General features: G+C 36.2%; 1 protein-coding gene across 1 annotated transcript in view; it reads left to right on the top strand.

The window, feature by feature from the left end:
- LOC141909048 (endophilin-B1-like) overlaps positions 1–23,690 on the top strand; it is an 82,656-nt gene that overhangs the window by 9,528 nt on the left and 49,438 nt on the right. The window contains exons 3-5 of the mRNA XM_074799380.1: positions 4,089–4,217; positions 8,171–8,304; positions 18,783–18,875. Coding sequence (XP_074655481.1) covers positions 4,089–4,217; positions 8,171–8,304; positions 18,783–18,875 — 356 coding nt within the window. The remainder of the gene's footprint in view (positions 1–4,088; positions 4,218–8,170; positions 8,305–18,782; positions 18,876–23,690) is intronic.

The raw sequence follows: 23,690 nt of genomic DNA, 5'->3' as shown, positions 1-23,690 counted from the left end.
AAGAAATGTTCTATTCATGGTTGATGATTTATGGGGTTGAACTCGTGGATTGTTGCAGCTTCTTGTATTATGGGGTCATTCATTTATTAAGAACGCATTAGGGGAGGGGGAGGGTTCAGTGCAATTGCGTACTGTAATGCTTATTGTATATGAAAAAATGGCCGATGACAAATACGCGGGCCCCGTTGTCCAATTTATATGTAAATCCTTATGAGTAATCTGTATCAGCTGTTGGGAACATACACTTGAAGTGACAAAAGTATAAACATCTGTAATCTAATGAGGTTATTGTGGTCAGTAGGAAATATGAGAAACGGATTGTGCTCTTAAATCATAGTTTATACGGGTTATAGTTTATCCGTACTAAAAAGCTCAGTCCTTAGTGATACGGATTAACCGAGGTTGACTGTACTATGTATATTAGGTCTCTAATTGGCTGGAACCCCTGTGCTCAGTTCCGTCGCATCGCAGATGAGGTTATGTCGGTTGCAATCGAAAGCAACTGTTCGCCTACCCTAGGCCGGAGTTGAACATGGGCAACTAGCCGGATATGGCTAATCGGTGATAAACCAAGTTGCGTTGGTAGGCGTCGTGTTGCTTGCCGACATAAGCCAGCCTTTATGTGATTTGACAAACTCTATTGGATTATTTTCAAAAGTAATAAAACAAACATAATATACCACATAAAAGCAGAACAAATTTAAAGGATAAAAAACTAAGGGTACTAAAATACAATAGATGATTGTATTTTGGTACTCGCTATTAGTGAGTATAAAGGCGCGTTCACATGACGAAATTTAAACCGGTCTAAATTTGCAAGCGTTCACACACGGGCAAAAATACCGTTCCAAATTAGACCGGTCTAGTTAAGACTGGTCTAATTTGGCACAGTCTAAAAGAGTGAAACTGGTCTGGACCAAATTTTGGACCAGTCTAAATATGTGAGTGTGGACAGAAACTGGTACCAGGTCCGGTCTAAATCGTAATTCTGAATCTCTGCGGTAGATGTCACGACCTCTGCCTTTGAGTGTGAGTCCAGTTTATTAAATTTTAAACGCTTTTATTAACGTTTGTGTAATTATTTTCAAGAACTATTTTCCTCCCTATTCTATGGAAATGTTTGGAGCGTAATTCGTATTCATATATCACGATCATCATCCGTTTTACTGCCGTGCTTTGAACCGTGTTTAAGCGACACTTCCCGGTCCCGCATGATCTTGCAATGCTTGTAATGCTGGGATTGTTTCATTTGACAGATTTTCATAAAAATTTCTTGGTTCAACAAGAAGATACACAATATCCGTATATGATGATGACGAGTGAAATCCCACAATAACAAAGCCAAAATTGAAAAATTCAATATCAGAATGATTGTAGCCTATTTGAGGAGCGACGTTTCAGCTAACAACTTATAGCTATCATCAGGCGTACTGAGAACAAAATCAAATAACAGGATATTTATACAAAAATATGACAAAGGATAAAGATTAAAGGATTAAGATTAAAGTTATTAAATACCAAAACCCGGAACACTAAGGAAGAAAACAAAGAAGGCAAACGACAAACTAAGGGGATGTAGATTAAAGTAATCTAAAAACAAAGCCCAGAGGGTTTAAAGGCAAACAAACTAAGGGGTAATCAGACAAAAACATAAGGCAAGAACATCAAAGGGATAATCAAGAAATGAGTGAGGGAGTGAGTGAATAGAAGTGTCAAACGGGATTAGAATAATGGGGGTACAGGTGAAGCGAGAAATTTAGAGATCAAAATATTGTGAGGAGAAAAAACGTTATTCAAATGAACACATTTATCCATATTTTCAATAATAAGGGCAGATTCCATAATGTGACGTTTGGTTTTATCGGGACAGGGAAAGATTATAGCGGCATTATCAAAATCAAAAATGTGACTAGTTTCATAAACGTGATTAGCTACCCCACTCTCGGGTTTGAAATTTTTTACGTCACTTCTTTGTTCTCTGAGGCGCTTTTTCAAATCACGCCCAGTTTCACCAATGTATATTTTATTACATACTTTACAAGGTATTTTGTATACACCAATGTTCAAAGGTTCCGTTTTGCAGGAGTTGTGAGTTAAGTTATGGCTAAGTTTATTATTGTAAGTGAAAACAAGCTGTTTGTTATGGAGATGAAGGGGGTTTTTTGATTTTTCCAAAAAAGGAACATAAGGTACGACAATGGGCTGTTTCTGAGGGCGCAAACTCGAGAATTCGAAAATGGTTGCGACGGGCTCGAAAAAGAGCTTTATTCAAAACGTTGATTGGATAAGCTAACTTATAAAGGGAATTCCTGATCTGGGTGAGTTCATCATCGAGAAAAAGGGGGTCGCAAATCCTAAAAGCAAATCCTAAAAGCACGAAGAAATAATCCCTGCAGGGATTATTTCTTCGTGCTTTTAGGATTTGCGACCCCCCTTTTTTCTCGATGATGAACTCACCCAGATGAGGCTGGCTAGGCTACACGATATGCCCGAAGTCATGATGAAGCAGACATCAGTAGAGCTCTTTCTTCAACGATGGAGGCAATGAAGTTGCATTGACAATTTTCAATAAAAGAAATTAAACCACTAAAATCAGTACAGTCGAAGACCTGTATCATCTACCCAATCGCCAAATCTCATAATTGCCCAAATTTCTTAAAACATCGATTTCAAATTTGCAATTCCACATTTATCCCAGAAATTCTACATTTTTCGCAGGCGTCAAATAATTTATTAAAATTAATTTTCTTGTTCAATTTTGGCTTTGTTATTATAGCACCCTAACGAAAGCCGGTGCTCGGGGAACTAAGCTCGGTACCTTTAAAATATATAATGTAACAATATCCGTAGTTATAGTATGATAGTGTATAATTCCAAAGCTAAAGCTGTTTATTTCTCGAATCGTGGAAGGCAAATGAGTTACAATATTTCATATGATAGTAGGAATTGTTTGATATACATATAGATATTCATGCAACTATTTGCGACACTACAGTCATTTGATCTCTTTCTATTATAATCGTAGTAATGAAACTAACATTCGTTATATACGTTAATCTTAATTCAGATCGGTCTTGACCAACTAGCGGACGTGAGCTAGTAAGCATCATAGACTTTTAGCCAACTTAAGGTAGAGCGGCGTGTGCTCAACTCTGACTGATATATTCTTCTCTCTAATATTTCAATCATAATCCACTATGAATAATATGACTTCATAATTATCAATGTCAATTCAGTTATCTTCAAAATTGATAGATTTAAAAACAAAGTCTTCTTACCTTTAAAATATATAATGTAACAATATCCGTAGTTATAGTATGATAGTGTATAATTCCAAAGCTAAAGCTGTTTATTTCTCGAATCGTGGAAGGCAAATGTGACCCAAGACCGATCTTGGGTCCCCATCTCACCTTCCACAATCCACCAACCCCAATTCTTCTGATTGGTCAAAAACAAAAACTGGTTAAAGATAATTGGTGGATACTCGTTGCCTGGTCAAAATTCTAAGTTGTCGCTTTGATATGAAACAGTTATAACAAAATTGCATACGAGGACTATTTTCGGCAGAGAGGGCAGAGGATGTTTACACACATCTTAAAGCAGCTTAATGGAGGCCAGATGACTGACCCCCTGGATTTCGTTTGCAGCAGATAACAACATTGTGTTGCTGCCCACGGGAAAAGTTTCGAAATACTTAACTATCAAAATACTGAACTGTTATTGTTCCAAGACAACGAATATCCACATTTTGATGGATATAAAACTCGGTACATCCACTATAAAATCAATTTCATTATTATATAATCGATTACAAAATCTGATAAATGGGAATATATGATAGATAAAATATGATACAATGTGAGAAAAAATGTCATAAACTGTCGCTTTGTTATATTATTGTGGGATTTTTCTCGTCTTCTTGGTTCAAGTGGTGACATGTTAGGCTTTTTTTAACTATAGGCCCGGTCTATACTTGAATGCACAGATCCCCCTAGATGTCTTTGAATCTAGTAGCTATTAGATTTTGTGCAGAACTTCTTTGCCTTTTAAATGAATTTGAATTTTGATACAATATTTTATTCGTACAGGCATTCGTTACGAACAGTTGATTTATGAGAAAGTGGATAAAAAGAAAAGAGATCTTGTCACTAATGAAGAACAACTTGGACAATTTATGGTGGACGCTGGCAATGAATTTGGACCTGGAACTTCATATGGTAAGTGCTGTTTCAAATTAAATTCTTGAGGGAACTTAAGAATTGAATAATTAATGAATTGTTTGCTCTGACTTTTTAGTTTAGGTAATGTAGCCCATAGCTCTTAGATTTTGTTTTTAATCAGAACAAGAGCTCATACTCACATATTCAAAGTACCACTCTGGTGGAGCCCGGTTTCACGAACGGGGATTAAGCCTCTAATTTGGGTTAGTTTGCTAATCCGAATTAAAATTTTGAGGTTGATTTTTGATGCCCGTTTCACAAACGCGAATTAACTTTAATTCGAATTAGTTTTACCCGAAAATCTAGTGCTACTACGGAGCAGGATTAGATTGGCAAATTCGAATTAGTTACCACTAAGATCTGCAGGCTACTGCACTCTTTTTTAGAGCGTGACTCGAACATAAACAACGACGAAACTCAAATTAGTTGACAATTTCAGTTATGGAGATATTTATTTTATTAGACCTATACATTTTTAGAATTTATTGAAAATCGCATTGGAGAAAAAGAGTTCAAAGAAAATGCGAAATGACAGAATTCGATCTTTCTTTACCTCCAAAAAAGCTTAAAATACTTGGCAATGGGGCGTTTATGAATGAAACTTTGTTCGTTTTGTAGGGCTAATTCATTATGGGAAGCTAATTCGGAATTAACTTCGGAGATAATTCGAATGAGTTAAAGGGGAACTGCAGGAAAAAAATTATAATTGGCCATTCATTTCTACTCTTGTTGTTTAGCATAATGCTAGTTGAAATTTCCAATTCTTCCTATACAACGATATATTCTTGTATACAACGATTTTAATACTGTTATCAGCAGAATTTCCATCAGATGAGAGCTGAAAATTCCAAAGTGAGGCATGTAAACATTGATGACATATCCGGGGGGGGGGGGGGCATCACACACTCCAGTGTGTACACAAACAGATACACTCATTGAAGATCTCAGTTGAAAATTGCGATTAAAATAGGCCTACTCCTTGCCATTTTTAGAATTTTTTGCCCATAAGTTAGGCCTGCATAAATTAGCATGAGACGACAATGATTGGAACTACATTTACTCCTACCTATTATCATTGAGAGCTGGCAGTAACAATGGCTGACTACCAATAAAAACATGTAGTGTTGTTTGATGGTTATTTGATTAAAAAAAACCCAATTTGTTAGTGGTTTTACAAAAGCAACTAGAACTTATATAGAAAAGTAATAATCTGCCTCAGAAATATAGGGCTCATCAGTGGCTTGTCTTTCACTCAATGCTTGATGACCGAAATTAAATTGATCATAAGGAAAATCAATGTCATCAATAAAGGATACAATGAATCATGGTTCCATATACTTGGGTACTGTTAAGCATTTACATAGATATACAACAGCGTCCCTGGGAATTGGTTTATTTCCAATTTTCAATTTCCAGCCATAGTTGTATGTGTATGAAGTGCCTTGGTGATTGAATATAGCTTTAAAACTCTTTCAATTTCGGTGGTCATCGCATTTGAGATGGCTGATTGGTGGCCATAAGCTATTAGACTCTAAATATACACTTTCCCACTTTACGTGCTATTTTCATGGGCTTGCTTGCCTTTACCGCTTGCTTGATTTTTACCGTTCACTTTTCGTTCGTCCGTTCTACCCTAGACACATCTACAGCCCAAAAACTGGCCCTGTCAGATTCAACATGGCCGACTGGCAGCCATTGTTGTTCGCCAAAATCAGCACTTTTTACACATTTTTAAAGTTTTACCTTGATCTTTGGTTTATATATGAATCTACCAAGGGCCCATCAGCATAAGAAAAATTGGGTCGACCTGACTCGGGATGGCCGTCCTATGACCTTTTTAGTGCCAAAAATGTGAATTTTGGCCAATATTCTAAGTCCTCTAGCTTCTACTGGTTTGCCATTTCTCATTGCAATTTGTGATGGGTATTCTTTGGAAAGGGATTTATACCTGAGAAAGGTATTTTTGATCAGCCAATTATGACACAATTGGCGGCCATCTTGGTGTCATCAGTACTCATTCGTAGGTGGGAAATAGTTTTTCCGCATTATATTCATACCTAAGCATATTGTGTTACTATATTCAATTGGAAAGTTGTAGCCCATAATGTGTTCTATGATTTTGGTGAGTTTCAAGGTCATTGGTTTTTGTGTTCGACCACCAGGGGGCGTTGAATAATGCAATAACTTAGTATTTCGATATTATATTTGTACCTATGCATATTTTGTTACCACAATCAATTGCAAAGTTGTAGCTCATGACATCTTCCATGATTTTGGTGAGTTTTAAGGACATTAGTTATTTTATATGGTCACAAGGGGGCGTTGAATAGTAGAATAACTGAGTATTTCTTATTAGATTGGTACCTAAGCAAATTTTGTTACCATGATCAATTGCAAAGTTGTAGTTCATGACATCGTCTATGATTGTGGTGAGTTTTTAAGGACATTAGTTATTCCATATAGTTACCAGGGAGCGTTCAATAGTAGAAAAGCTTAGTATTTCCTTATTAGATTGGTACCTAGGCATATTTTGTTACCATGATCGATTGCAAAGTTTTATTTCATGACATGTACTACATTTGTGGTGAGTTTTAAGGTCATTGGGTTTTGCATATGGTCACCAGGGGCGTTGAATAGTTGAATTACTTAGTATATCCGTATTAAATTGGTAACGAGGCATATTTTGTTATCACAATCAATTACAAAATCATACCTGCTGACATGTTCTATGATTGTGGTGGGTTTCAAGGTCATTGGTTTTTGTATATGGTCACTAGGGGGTGTTATGTATTGAAATTGTTAGATTGTTAAGCATTTGAAACCACTTCCCAAGTGGGCATGGTGTCCCTGGACCCCTAGTTTAGTTAGGAAACACACATACGGTTACAGACTTTGTAAGTTGCTCAAACCTTCGCAGATTTTATGCAAGCAAGCAGTTATTAAGCAGTCTCTTAAACATTTTTGTCAAAAGTAAATGATACCTATCTATTTCGTTTAGGCCTAATATTTCCATCGGCCGATCGGGTATTGCTAGTGTAGGTCCAGTTTTTGTTGGTTTCGGATTTTTAGGTTCGAAAAAGAGCCTTAGCCTTAAGGGATTAAAGTGCCGTAGTATTATTACAATCATTACGGGTGACAGTATTATTTGCACCATCAACTGATCAGTTCAGCAAGTTGCCTCACTTTTCTAATAATCAATAAAGGCTCCCTATTGTGCGTGCTAATCGCACTGCTTAGCGGGTATGTATGTTTCAACGCCGGATATTAAATAGTTCCAATTGTCACCTATTTAAGTTTTGCCGTTTAAAAGAAATGCAGATATTTGGCATTATTTTTATGCAAAAAGTGCTATTTCCTTTGAATTAGGTATTTTGATTATTAGAAATAATATTAAGGTAGTTTAGCATTGAAAAAGGGAAAGCCCTTCACCAGGCTTTGCCAGTGATGCCATAACCATATCAGAGTTGAACATCTATGCTTACTACACAGTGCACCAAGAATTCATCGTTATTGTAAATCTCAGAACAGATTTTTTGTGCTCTAAAGTAAAATGTATTCAGTTGGTCCGACTGGACTGGTAGTCCTTAATTAGATTTTTATACTTAAGTTGAGAGGGGCATATAGATTTACCCGCATGAAAACGCTGTCGCAGGTAATGTTGACAGGCTAGAGGCCTAGTTGGAAGCAGAAACCTTGCACTCGACTTTAAAAAATGATAGTTTGTAGACCTTTATTAGATTTGTTCATTTGCTCAGAACATCACAGCTTCAAAATTCTCTCAGGGAGGGCCTTAAATCCTCCTTCAAATGCGACCAGTCAAAAACATGGGTCTGGATATATATTAACCTGTGATGTAAAGTAAAAAAAAAATGTATCTTGATTAATTAATTCAATTGATTATTACCAGTGTATGTTTTTGTTAACAATGTTATCCTTATTCATTTGATAAGGAAATGCATTGATAAAGTGTGGCCAAGCAGAGATGAGAATAGGTCTGGCTCAAAAGGAATATATCAACAATGCACATGGAAATTTCTTAACACCCCTGAAAAACTTCCTGGAAGGTGACATGAAAACTGTGCAGGTAAATGAAGCATTCTACTAACAGTTTAATTTATTTTGTATCCCATTTAAATGTGATAGTATTAAAGGCCTTATGTGTTACACCAATGCATTAACATTTCTATGAATTAAGGTAATGTATAATTTATTTGATGTCGCAAAAATTTTTAGCCTGTGAATCCCATATTGTTCATAAGTTCAAGTCCTCGTTATTGAGTTTATAATAACATGTTAGGAGTGGCCGGTGGGACTGGGTGGATTTTGGTCAACACAATCATTTCTCCCTGAGCTCCGCTCAATTTCGTCTGCCATATAGTATATTTAAGCACAAAATGATTAGTCTCAATTTGGTTATCTAGAGCCTCTCAAAACACATCTTTCAAATGTATTTTTAGATGATTTTTAAATAGTTTAAATAGTTAAATTTTTTATATAATTTCCCGAAAATTTGAGGGGGTTGTCCACCCAGCACACAATTGGCGTCCACTCAGACTGCCCCGCTTTGCGGCTTGCTGTTTCAGTGAGTGAAAAGAACCTTTTATAAAAAAGTTCCACGAAACAATATCGCCTGTAACCCACTGTTCAACAGTGTTCATCACTCTTGTCATCCAATAATTACCGGTAGTAGAAATAAACAAGCTCACAACTTTATTCATAGTGAACTTGAGATGGTGTCTAGCAGCGTTTACACTACATTGTTTAGAATGGTCTCAATGTGGTACATTCCAATTAAGACTGGCGTAAGCATTTAGTTTGTTCTGAAATTGTTCCATTCCATTTTAGAACAGGCCTATTTGGTCTGACCTAAGAGACGGATCCAGGCCTGGATGTGGGTGTGAACAAAAATTGGGTCTATGTTTGAATTTTAGTGAATCTCTGCGGTAGATATCATTGATGTTCCATAAGTGTTTGTTGATTCTATGGACTTTTTTTTTAATAGCTTGGATTACGGGGTAGACCTATTAAAATATCATTTCGGAGGAGGAAAAAAATCTTTAAAGAATTCCCTCAGTGAGATAAGATCACTTTTTGAAGGAAGAGGCAACTGTTGATAGGGCAATATACATATCTCCAAACAAATGATTCTTGGAAACTTCGAATTCTGTAAACTGTGATCAAAAAAGAACCTTGTGTTTTTCAATTTTGTCATCATTCAAGCCAGGATTCTCATTCGGCGGAGGTGAAAAACTTTTTTTTCCTCGTTTTTCCACTGAATTTGTTCCACAGACAGGAATAAAAATTTAGAAAAAATTTTTTTATTTGACTTTTCTTCAAATTTCGGGAGGCGGGTCCCGTAAACCAAGCTATCAAAAATAAGGCCTTCCGATTTATTTTGAAAGTAACCGCATCAAGTCAGTCATATTTGATCCCAAAAACAATTTATTCATAATTGTGAAAGTATTTTTGGTATGCTTACGAACGTTAGATGACATTTTGTATCAGTAGATGAAACTCGGTATAATCAAGGCGACATCTCGTGGGAACAGTGATAACTACCTATGTCAATGCGCATTCTGATTTGGTCCATTCTTAATTCAGAACAGACAACTAAATGGTAGTGTTAACGTGACTTGTAAATATTGATTTTGAAAAATGTATAACTTAAAGAATCTGATACAAATCATTACGATACAAATCATGGTTTTTTCGCTATTTTCATGCTAAATTGGGAAGTCAGGAGGTATTGAAGTTCATTATGTGTAGACTAGATACTTGTTGGGTTCAGGGTTTGCTCTTATTCTTCGTTGGACTGATCAAAACCTTCAGGGCTTTCAAAATGCTTAACTAGTTAGATTAGCGCATGATCCGAGTTCAGATTGTAGGATTTGTATTACAGTATTTTCAATCTAATGGACAGAAGCACAATCGCACCGGTCTTGTCATATCGCAGAACAACGGAATCGCAGAATTTTTCAAACACACAGAATTTCTTCATTTTCACTATAATTAGTAACCAGGTTTTCCCATTGTCGGAGAAGGCATTGGACACATGTTTTCATAAACGGGTACCAGTATGTGATAATTCATTATATCGCCAGTCAACAACTCAATCTGTGATGCAGAGAATCGCTGTACTATACTAAAGGAATCAAATAATATCGGTGAATAAATGGACATTATGTATGTTTCATTCTGGCTTTAGGATTGTTCATGTGTGTTGTGTTTCTACATTGTTATAGGCGAGTTTATAGCAACCAAATTATTATCTGGTTGCCAGAGGAACGAAGCTCAGAGGAACGAGAGGTAGAAGCTAAAAATAACAATATTTCATAGATGTAATATAATGTATATCTCTGTATTTATTTTAACTAGTTCACGGTGAGTTCCGGAAATCGACTGAGTTTTTCAACCCGAGTTTGGGTCCCCACATTGATTTCCCCAACCCACTGAACACCAACGCTGATTGGTTGAACACAGGCAGAGCTCGAGCCCTGATAGGTCAGCTAGGGTCACCTAGGAACCCCAAAAAATAAACAGAACACAAACTAACAGATACTCATTGTTAAAATAGTTCCGGGTTCTCAACTAGAGACAATACAGGAGGAGCCGTAAGGTCTGAGTATGAGCAAAGACAGGCGTTGTCAACTGCCATACTCAGTGACACAAACTACATAATTAATAAATCTAACTTTTGATACAATAACATTTTACATAATCTAAAAACTCAGATATCTTTTCCTAAGATGATTGCATACTAATATTTCGATACGATTAATAGATATAATGAAAATAATGATTATGATATAGAAGCGTACTTATAAAAATGATTATAATATGGACCGTCTTAATCCCATTTGTTACAAATGTAGTGTATCTGGGAAAGTTAATGAAAATTAAATGATATTAGAGATGATAAAATAGTTTCGTTTTTTTAGATGCCGCCGGTTTTCTTAATGACTGCAATTACATATTTGTTCCTACGTGCTGATTATTTGAATCAAATAAGAATCTTATATCTTATTACTAAATCGGTACTTGTTTGGAACCACGTAGAACTATGGCGGGGCCGACATACTGCGAACGGTGCTCAAATTCAACTGACAATATTCGTTCTGAAGTTCGCAAAAAGTCGACTAACCAAACTTCGCCTAGGTTGTCTCTTTTTCCTATTTGATTCTGTCTGCTGCTGCAGGTTGCAGCTGGCAGCCAGTCAACGTAATCGCATAATTTCCGATGAAATAGCCTGCAAATAATGGGATTCAAACCTAACTCAGTGCATCGATCAGTCCGGTGCCTCGTCCGACAATGGGTATCCCCACGGGAAAACACAGTTTCTGTTAAAAGTGAAAATGAAGAAATTCCGTGTTTTTTTTTTCAAATTCTGCGATTCCGTTGTTCCGCGATATGACGACACCGCAATTTCACATTACATCTCCAATCAGAAGCTATTATAGGAAAGAGAAATTTAAGGAAATCTCATGTTGATGACAGAGGTTTAGAAAATGTAGTAAATTCACTTAGTTAGGGAACCACTCTGCATTTTATCAACAGTTTGAAGCTGAAACATTTGTAGAATGAATATATGCTTTAGAATACACAAAAATTGATCTCATGCAAACTGATGGACACTAATTTTTAGCCTTCTTGGGACTAATACCAGTGGGCTATTGCATTCACTTTTTGTGTTTACTCGTTTGCCCGTTGATGGATATCAACAGAATCCAGTTATTCTGGAAGTTTTGAAGATGCTTCAATCGATTGTCTTGATATTTTGTTTAGCCCATGTCCCAATATTATACCAACTCCCGATAAACTGCCAGGATTTTTATAGAGTAGGCATGAATCGGATCACTCGGGACTGTTATTTTTTGTCCGACTTACGCGTATTCCGAAGAAAGTATTTGAAAAAAATTGCTAAATTTTGTTTGATAGTAAGCGTACATAAAGGAATGCTCTCTTAAAGATCAAGTGTAGCCTTAAATAGCTTTTGTTTTAAGGCCAGCTGTAGGCTGAGCCTATTACTAAAGGCCTACAAATGGAGTAAATTTAAATGGCATGGTTTCCAGAGCTAAGGCCCTTTGACTGTGCAACTGAGCATGTATTCATACAAATCATTCATTAAAGCATTATCCATTCTCCAAATCCTACGAAGCTGAATTATGAAAAAGGGCCTCGTTAAAATTTATATGAGCTTTTTCTCGAAAATCTAAACGCAAAGATATCTGTTTCAAAATGACAATCAGAAAGTAAAGACTCCTCTATGATTTTCTGTCCTATTCTCGAAAAATGGTCAACATCGGAAATCCGGAACAGAGCAAAGAGAGTGAGACTTAACTCACAGCTTGGAATACCAAAACTGGCACTGACTTATTTTTACACACAAACTATTTATATACATTGAGATACGAAAGGTGGAGACATGGAAAATGATACAAAAACAAAGGTGATGAGTAGTGACATGACAGTGAGGCAAACAACAATTAAGGCATTAGACACAGACAAACTGTCTCAAGAAACAAAGAGCTATTGCAAGTAAACAAACATTAAAGGAATATAGAATATAGTTCAAAAGTATACAACAATTATCATGGACATTTAGTGTTGTTAAATAGCCGCAGAGATCAGCAGGTGTTCACTTTAACCCGCGGTATCGTCAACTGTTTTACTTCCGGGTTTTATTTTAAGATTTAGAATTGTATTTCAAAATCGATTTCTGTGAAATTTTTTGTTGATTTATATTTTGGGAGGAATATTTTTTATTTTAAATATTGAAAATTATGCAGTCCGGGAAAAATAGCGTTTTCTCAAATCGCATGGACGACCTTGATATGCTAATTAGCCATGTGCTCAAACAATTTCAATCAAATTTTATTCTGCAAAAAATATCAAATCCAATTCAATTTTACTTTAATGAACAATTAAAATATCGAATCAATTCAATTTTGTTTTATTGAGCAAATTTCAGAAAATTCAATTCTATTCCGCATTCAAATCAATGAGACCACAGGGAAAAGATTGATCTGAGGTATTTGTTACTGCCAGCTACAGTGGCTGTTCATTACAATGGCTCTCAGGGCTGTTTTTGGGTGTTGCTAATTTCGCAGAACTGAAAATTCAAACTATTGAATTAATTTACTAATACCAGTTAATTTGACGTCTCAATCAGTTGGATAGCGGGCACACAGTGATAATAATTGGATAAAAAGTATACATTGAATATATAGGCCTATAAGATTTAACTATGAAAAATGGAGGTCACTCACCTGAAAATTCGAACCATTGAATTTACTAATACCAGTTTATTTGATGTCTCAATCAATTGGATAGCAGGCACAGAGTGATCAAATCTGTGCTGCCCAAAACCAAGTTGATTAAGACACTCCCATCAAGTAATTAGTGACCAAAACTTCTAGCGATTGGTTCATCCAAATCTTAATGACAAATTACACACTAATTACCTGAGGAGAGCTAAACTAGTTGCGAGGGCAGGTGAGTTGAGAGTTATTTATATAGCTATTACATAACTTGTTCAAAAATAGTGCCAGTTGTTGAACATAAGAAATAAACTGCGTTCAGACTAGGATTTCAGTACATTACTAAGGGTTCACACTAGGAAATTATTCGCGGCTTATTCAGTTCCGTACTGAAATATGCGGCTTATTACGATTCGCACCGAAAAACCGATCTCAGTACGGCACTGAGCTGGCCGCGTATTTTCTGTAGTGTGAACGCAGATTCATTAACGTATTAACATCCTTATAGTAAAATACACTAAAAACTAATTACACCCCCCTCTATTGCCACACTGGGTGACTACTATACTGGGCTTACTGAGTGCCGAATTGCCGACTCTACATGTGAACGTAAATGGCTGTGTAAGCGCTGTATTTTGGTGGATTTGGCACCAGCGAAATACGGTACATCATAAGCGCAGAATCTAATGTGAACGCGGCTATACTCAATAAACGAGACAGCCTGCTTGAGCTGCCAAAACTGGGTAAAGGTGACAAAGACTAAGTTTAGATCCATTAATTGAGGAAATATCTACAGATATATCTTTTCTTAGCTAAAAATGACCTGGCAAAATATTAATTTCGATTTTGAAATATAAAAAAATTATCTACTGTCACGGATAAAATACTTGCTAAATGTACAAGTCCACGTATTAGCTGTTTAGCCCATAATACGTCATGCGCATAGCAAATAGTCAGTGTGCATTCAGAAGAATCACGCACCTGTTATTCTTTTTTCGAAACCATACATTCAAGTTCAGTGTTTATCGAAAAAATAACATTTCTTACTGGTATGGGTAGTTAACTCATTGAATACCGCTAATATGATAATAAGAATTTTCATGAATAGGCTGGCTACAATTGATCTTTAGATGTAATAGATATGATATACATTCATTTTTTCGGATGCATAGATGAATTTTCTCTTAAAATTATTGATTCACCTACGCCTATATGGCGTGATAGAAACCCTGAAATGTCCAACCCACTTGTATCACAGCCAACTCATCTGCATCGGAAGGTCAAAGAAGATGATCATAACCAGTAATTCTGTTCTCCGCTCTAAGTGTATTGAATTTAAATTGTATAGCCTGTCTGTAAACAACTACGTACATAGTAGGCTAGGTATACGGTAAAAATGTCCCCGGAAAAAATATCCCGGAAAATATGTCCCCAGAAAAAAATGTCCTGTGGAAAATATGTCCCCGGAAAAAATGTCCCAGCCTATCATTACTAACTTGCTCATGTAGTTAATTTCACATCATAATAACACCAGAGAACAAACTTGGTAATACATTTTAATTACAATTTTAACATTTGATAACAAAAAATGGCTCTACTTTGATTTAATTATATGTATTATAGATTTAAAATCTTCTTAAAGTTGACGTATCATGTTTGAGTTCACATGTTCTCAATAGGCAAAATTAATTAATGTCAATATTCTGGGCCTATAATCCTCAATGAATAAATGGTCACTCAATGAATTATTTTTCATGGTTAGTGTGCAATTTACACAATTACCAAGTTTGCTCTTTGGTGTTATTTCAGTGGGAAATTTACTAAATTAGTAATAATAGACTGGGACATTTTTTCTACATAATGAGACATTTTTTCCGGGGACATTATTTCCCTACATTCAGAAGGCTACTACCATTGACTGCGTTTTAGAGTCCATGGCCTATAGCCTCAATAATTATTATTCTCTGAGACCCACGAGTTATTGATTGTCACTTGATGTCACATTCACAGCGTACACTAAACATAGCATAGTTGGCCATTATTGTTTAAGTCCAGTCAGATAGATAAAAGTGGCAAATCTTCGCATTCCAATGAGGTTTCGATCCCAAAAATGGGATATCCTTTGATGGACCAGGTCACACACAAAATGGCAGATTTTGAAAACTTTCATAGAAGGCTGAACTGCAATGCTATGATATACTGCATGTACATAGTATGAGTAAATGGTCTGTAACCAGGGCTAATGCAGCCTCAACCATGCTCAGTTCACCATAAATGTAGCACTAAGGGACTGTTATAATTGAATCTCGACATATACTGCCATTAAAACCAATGTTGGTGGTATATCAAGACATGACTATACATGTATCTACTCTAGACACATCTACAGCCCAATAACTGGTCCTGTCAGATATGGCCATTTTTGTTTCACATTTTTAGGCCAGCCATAGGCTGAGCCTATTATTACTATACAAATGGAGCAAATTTAAATGACATGGTTTCCAGAGCTAAGGCCCTTTGACTGTGCAACTGAGCATATATTCATACAAATCATTCATTAAAGTATTATCCATTCTCCTTATCCTACAGAGCTGAATTTTGAAAAAGGGCCTCGTTAAAATTTATATGAGCTTTTTCACAAAAATCTGATCGCAAAAATATCGGTTTTAAAATGCCAATCAGAATGCAAAGACTCCTCTATGATTGGCTTAGCCGCAGAGATCAGCAGGTGTTCACGTGAACCCGCGGTATCAAGTACTGTTTTACTTCAGGGTTTTATTCTAAGATTTAAGAATTGTATTTCAAGATCAATTTCTGTAAATTGTTTGGTTTTTTGGAGGAATGTTTTTATTTGCGCTACAGAAAATATCATTGAAAATTATGCCAAGTCCAAGAAAAATAGCTTTTTCTCAAATCGGATGGATGACCTTGATATGTTAATTAGCCATGTGCTCAAACTGCAAATTCAATCAAATTTCATTCTGCAAAAAATATCAAATCCAATTCAATTTTACTTTAATGAACAATTAAAATATCGAATCAATTCAATTTTGTTTAATTGAGCAAATTTCAGAAAGTTCAATTCTATTCCACATTCAAATCACTAAGACTAGGGGTAAAGATTTATCTGTGGGTTCCTGCATGCTCCAGTGGCTGTCTGTGGTACTTATGAAAACACAATTGTATTGTGTAAATTATAGGTTATAACTCTGAGCTGAGAGTGTATTTTGACAAATGTAACCCACAGAATGCATCATTTGCCATTTTATGAAAAGCTGGCCATAGTGCCCCTTAGGGCTCTTGTTATGTTTTTCAGGGAAAAGGTGCCCCAATAATCTTGATCTTTCGATGTATATGTATCATCCCAGGGCTCATCAAGAAAAATTTGGTTGATCGGACACGAGATGACCGTCTTATGACCTTTTTTTATGGCCTAAATTGTCATTTTTGCCTGAATTCTACGACAAGTAGCTTCCTAACGGTTTGCCAATTTTCAATGAATTTTATGATGGGTATACTTAGGTAATGGCTCTAAAACATATGAGATAGGCTTTTCAGTCAGTCAATTTTCTTGCAATTGGCAACCATTTTATTGTCATCAGTCCTCATTTATAGATGGAAAAAGATTTTTGAGGAAAATATCAACTGGTTTTAACTTGTTGTCTTGATATTTGATCATTGTCAGCACTGTGGTAGGTGGTGTTGTCATATCGCGGAATCACGGAATTGCAGAATTTTCCAGAAACACGGAATTTCTTCATTTTCACTGTACATAGTTACCGTGTTTTTCCACGGGATACCCCTTGTTGGACAAGGCACCGGACGCATGTTTTTATTACTGGTACCTGGAAGGCCTATGTGATAATCTATTACTATCGTCACTCAAATTAACGATACTTCAAATGAGAAAATGGAGAACCTACATAGGCAATTAATCTATCATCAATGAGCCCGCATCTATGAGGTGTATGTTACCATAAACCTTTAATCTAATAAATGCGGCATTCTAAAATGGATATAAAAACAATGGTTTATTTAGACTGCACTCTTTCACTGGTCGTATTAAGACCTAACTGAGGTATGTTTATGCGGTCAAGAGAAATATCACAAAATGAACGATGTCAGACCAAAACAGCTGATACACATTATGCATATTCTGGCTTTGGATTTTTAATGCGTCTCTTGCATCTAAATTGTGATAAATGCGAGTGTGCTGTATCTAGAAGAGTTAATAAAAGTTGAATGATATTGAAGATTATATATAAAATTGTACCTTTTTTAACGTTATTTGTGAAGATACAGCTGTTACTTATTTGCTTCTCCGCGTTGATTCCTTGGGTCTAAAAAACGTACTATTGGTACTAGCCGCGGTTTCTATCAGAATAATTTTTATGCAACCGCGGTACATGTTTGGTAGTAGCACATTTCACGTTAGCAGCCATCTGCTAAAACTACGGCCCAACCTAGAGCGATCGTGCGGATCAAGTCTACTAAGATCGCAAGCAGTCGATTAACTTCGATAACCGATGTTGGCCCTGGTGCGAATCTTTTTGTCCGACTACATTCTGACTGCTGCTGCAGCTGGTAACTGAACAGTAACATAGAACTATGTCAGATAGAATTGCGTGCTAATAGTGTGATTCAAAGAGTAAGCGCATCGACAACACCGTGTGGTAGGGTACATCTCGCAGGGAATTGGAATCGCCCAGTTTTAGGGACACCAGAGGACATTGAATAGAGGAATAACTGAGTATTGCCATGTTAAATCGGTACGAGGCATATTTTGTTTCCACAATAAATTTGCAAAATTTTAGCACACATGATCTATGATTGTGGTTAGCTTCAAGGTGATTAGTTCCTGTGTTCACCAGAAGGCATCGAATATTGGTAGTGTTAGATCGTTGTGCATTTCTAATCATATCCCGAGTGGGCATAGTGTCCCAGGACCCCTAGTTTCACAGTGCATCCTTAAAGGAGCAAACTTTAGGGTACTTATCCACCGAAATTTCAGTCTTGAAAGAAAGGAATTCATTTTTATTGCAATTTTGCAATTGAGCCTGTTGATTTATGTTCGGATTTAGCCCTGAATGATGATTAAACCCATGATTTGGAGCTTTATAGTTTGGGATTTCCAGCCCTCTGGTATGAAAAATATAGACTGCCCTTTCTGAGAGTCTACAAATATCAACCAACCAGCCAACCTATCTGCCTGAACTAGAAGAAATGTGAGCTGGTTCCTTTACTAACTATAGATGAAGTGATTGGTTGTGGGTTTTAATAAAGGATCCAAAATTTTCATTTGCAGAAGGAACGCAAGATACTCGAGACTAAAAGACTAGATCTCGATGCAGCTAAAAACAAGGTGCGAAAAGCAAAAGCTGGTCAAAGTAAAGAACAGGTAAACAATATGTCATCGTCAGCATTTCTGCTGTTCCATTTATGTATCATAGAATTTTATCATTGAACAAATCTTAGACCTATGAAAACATTACTCAAATTGAACATGGCACGAATGAGGTGTAATGAGCAACATTTCAAAAATGTTAAAGCTAAATATCTATTGATTATATCAAGTGTATCGAATGCTTAATTCAGACAAGAAATAATTGTGACTTGTGCTTGTTGAGTTGCTAAAACAGCTGTTCGATCCTTGACTGCAATTGATTCTTGTAATTTGCGGGAACTACATATACATATCAAGCATATACGTGCTAAATTTTTCTGTTTTTATTTATGATAAACAATCAGTTATTCCTATTTCCTATGGGCTTGTGAGAAATATCAAGACATACATGTACATCATTATCAAAAATGCATGCAGATGAAATGTTGGTATCATATTTATATATACTAAGTGGTCAGAACATTTTTAGACTAATTTGTTAAGTCAAAAGATGTATGCAATATTGACAGTTTTGCCATTTCTACTCCTTGGCCGTAAGATGTGAGAGGTATTGTCATCGCCTGTGTCTGTCTGTACCACCGGCGTGCCGATGTTGTTCCCGCTCTACAGTCTTCAGTTTTGATTGATTTTCTTGTGACTTGGTATGATTGTTTTATGTGGGGGGAGGGTAGCCCTATTTCTAACTCATAAACTTCGCTTCGTCTGTTCAGCTGATTATTGTTGAACAAGCAGTTCTGCTTGTTTTTGCTAAACCTTTTATTGATTCCTGATTATTTTAATTCTGACTTTGCTGACACTATGGCTCTTGCTTCATGCTAGTACAAGAATCAGTATCTCACTTCTAAAGAAATTTTCTTAATATCTCTTATTATTATTAATCTGTTGATAATGCAATAGAGCTATTCTTAACAATTTTGTGTCAAGGAAATCTTGGTCGATTTTGGTTAAAGTATATATTAACTGTCATCATGTGTATCTTTCTCTTTACATAGCTTGACTTTGATATGACTGTCGTTCCCCTTACGAGCGAGGTATAATCAACATTGTCTGCGTGTCTCAACTGTATATTCTGTATTATATTTATTTATGGATGTCGTCATATTCATCTTTATTTTCAAAGACTTATGCGTATGAATGTTTGACAAATACTAGTTTTTACATTGATTCAGTTTCTACATTCCTTAACCCTTTCAGTGCGGTGTATTAATCAGTGATAGATTTTGCTAGTACACCGCACTGCAGTGTATTGATGTAATTAGTAATTAGTAATTATCTCTCTTGAAAAATGGTAGCATGTGTCAAACATAGTGAAATACTAGTAACTAACGATACACCGCGCCGCAGTGTAGACGTACTATAGTGGTATTCCCGTTGTTCAACACACTAGGGTGGAATTTTTTAGAATTTTCAAATTATCTCCAGCACTATAGGGTATTAATTAGTCAGCACTGAAAGGGTTAAGTCTTTTTGTTATTTTGTTTCTCAAGCCTTAGCCTGAATTTCTTTTTGTACATTTTGATGCTCACATTAATGCAAAGCGATTTCAGTTTCTTGTAGACGATAGGTTCAACAATATTATAGTTTCACACAGATTTTCTAATTATTGTTAGTGTAGCTTTCACGTGTGTAAATTTAATATTATTGTTAATTCTTGCCAAAAATTCATCTTTCATTTTTAACAAGTTCGCTGCTAGCGTAGAGATATAACTTGTCATAGCAGTATTTGTCATAACAGCATTTTGCCAGGACTAGTTATCTCATCATAGATGCAACATTTATCCTAGCTTCCTGAGAGATCTGTCATTAGCTAGAACCCAACTTGACACATTCACTGCCACCATGTTTTTCCCCAGTTCCGCTACGAATTACCTTGTTGACAATAGATCTATACATAGTCAACCATTGTTTGTAATTGACCAATGAGCATTGGCGTGAGAACTGTCATCCCTGCGTACCAGAGTGCAAATATCAAACAATGAATACGAAAGATCAGCTATGGGTTAACTCTGATGGAGGAACCAGAACATATCTCGTAGTGGCAATGATGGATAACCCGCATTCAGCAGTGAACATGTTAAAAAATTCCAGCAGTAAAGAATAGCCAAAATATGATTGATGGGGGGGGGGGGTACCACAGGTTTAGTGCAAATTAGGTGTTTGTTCTTCAAAACTGTATGAATTTAAGTAAAATTGGACATTGACAAAGAGACCAAATCCCAATGCTATAGCAATCGGCAACATACATGTTCAGGGGAAAAAGAAATTCTGTATTGGCAATTCCCCACACCATATAGCCTACAGTCAGAAAAATAAGGCAAAGAAATCATTTGGAGATGGAGGAATCAAGATTTTAATTGTTAATTCTTTTGTCATTTTAGCCCACCTGTGCACATTTACACATGTATCTAACCTAAACATATCTTCAGCCCAAAAACTGGCCCTGTCACATTCAAGATGGCCGACTGACAGCCATTGTTCGTCAAAATCAACACTTTTTACACATTTTTCAAGTTTTCGAGGGAAATTTTGAAGACGCTTTGATTAATTATCTTGATCTGTGGTATGTATTTGTATCCCCCAAGGGCCCATCAGCATAAAAAAAATTGGGTCGATCGGACTTGAGATGGCCTTTCTGTGACCTTTTTTGTGCCCAAAATGTCCATATTGGCCCGAATTCTGAGTCCAGTAGCTTCCTACTGGTTTGCCATTTTGCATGGACATTGTGATGGCTATTCTATGGTTCTTTAATACTTGAGACAGGTATTTTTGATCAGCCAATTATCGCGCAATTTGCGGCCATCTTAGAGTCATCAGTACTCATACATAGGTGGAAAAAAGTTTTTCCACATTATCTTGATACCTATTATCTTGATAAGCATATTTTGTTACCACGATCAATTGGAAAGCTGTAGCTCATAAATTGTTCTATGTTAACATGGTAAAACTACACAATGAATCGCGAGAGATGAATATAATCACAGGATCGAAAATGTTTTTTTATCTCGGGTGAAGCTCGAGATATTGTAATGGGTCCAAAAATCGAATTTTTGCTAACAAATGAGGTCATAACTTTGACACGAAGTCATGCAATCTACTATGTTTATGTGCGAAATGTAGCTTCATCATGCAGCTAAAATCTGTTGGAAATGGAATTTTGAATATTGGAAAGCTGTAGCTCATAAATTGTTCTATGTTAACATGGTAAAACTACACAATGAATCGCGAGAGATGAATATAATCACAGGATCGAAAATGTTTTTTTATCTCGGGCGAAGCTCGAGATATTGTAATGGGTCCAAAAATCGAATTTTTGCTAACAAATGAGGTCATAACTTTGACACGAAGTCATGCAATCTACTATGTTTATGTGCGAAATGTAGCTTCATCATGCAGCTAAAATCTGTTGGAAATGGAATTTTGAATATCGCGTTCATTTAAGAGAAATCGACGAATTTGTGGCGATTTTTAAAGAAATTTCAAGGAGCATTTTGTTTCATAAAACGGCTAGAAGGCCGATGTACAACGTTACATTGAAGTAAAATAACTGCTCCCTGTGGTTGGCTGAGCTCCCGCTGTCAATGTAAAAGGGTATATTCGATTGACGCAGACAAACCGGTCTTTTAATCTTCTCATCTATTAATCTGCTCGGTTCTAGTTTCTCATTTCCCAGTCATGGGAGAGTCTTATATGTTTATTTTTAATTTGACAGCCGTAGTATCGATTCCGTCTCCCCATATCTATTTCATTATGCAAATAACCGAAGATTCAATTTATACGCTACTTCATGGAAGATTATGCACGAACAATCGAATAGGCCCAAACCTCGTGTATACGGGATATGACAAATTCAAGTTCTTGAATTACTCGTTTGATGGCGCTAGTCAGAACCGGAAATTGGAACCTAAATCCGCCGTGCTCTAGTTCATTTGCAATGAAAATCTCTAGCTTCAAGTTTTCAATGAGCGATATTTTACTTACTGTATATCGTCACGCGTTATCCTTGAGATATGTTATCCTACCGCTACGTTGGATATGATAAAACCACTGCAAAGGCTAGAAATCACTATAAGTGTCCTAAAATTATCAAAAAACATTTTTTTCAACAGCTGACGATGTGAATACTGGTTTCCAGGTATCACATGGTGGCAGCACTTGACGGCCCAATTAAGATTGTTGGTTCGAGTCCTGGTACTTTTCATATTTTGATTATTAATCTACGAGTTTAGTCCTTCTAAAATCAATTTTATTTCATAATATTATTTCATATTTATCAGTGTTGCCTGCAATAAATTTACCTTAGAGACTTGAACTCAACAACGAAGTGATGACACCCGGCACCAGTCATTACTTCCGTTAGCTGCTTCGAGCGTCATCGCTAAATTTGTTATTTTTGGTAGTTTTTTTACATTTCTAGTGATCTTTAGGGTTCAAAGTGAGGTTTTATCGAATTCAACACATCAGGATATCATACTCAAAGGATTATGCGTGCCGTTGTATAGTAAGTAAAATATCGCTAACTAGAAAATTGAAGCGAGAGATCTTTATTGCAAATGAACTAGAACATGGCGGATTTAGGTTCTAATTTCCGGTTCTGACTAGCGCCATCAAACGAGTAATTCAAGAACTTGAATTTGTCGATATCCTGTATTGCCGCGATGATTGCTGATTAGATTTCGATGATGTTGTTCACTGAAATCAGCAGATTATACATCCATGAAGTGTTCAAGGAAAACCTTAAAGATGCATCAATCAGATGGCGCCTATACTTTACAAAGATAACATTCTGCGCCCGAGATATTAAGATCCGTG

The sequence above is a fragment of the Tubulanus polymorphus genome, chromosome 7 (genome assembly GCF_964204645.1).
Source record: "Tubulanus polymorphus chromosome 7, tnTubPoly1.2, whole genome shotgun sequence".
Taxonomy (NCBI): Eukaryota; Metazoa; Nemertea; class Palaeonemertea; order Tubulaniformes; family Tubulanidae; genus Tubulanus; species Tubulanus polymorphus.
The sequence above is the reverse complement of the archived record's forward strand: the minus strand, read 5'-3'. Positions and strand labels throughout refer to the sequence as shown.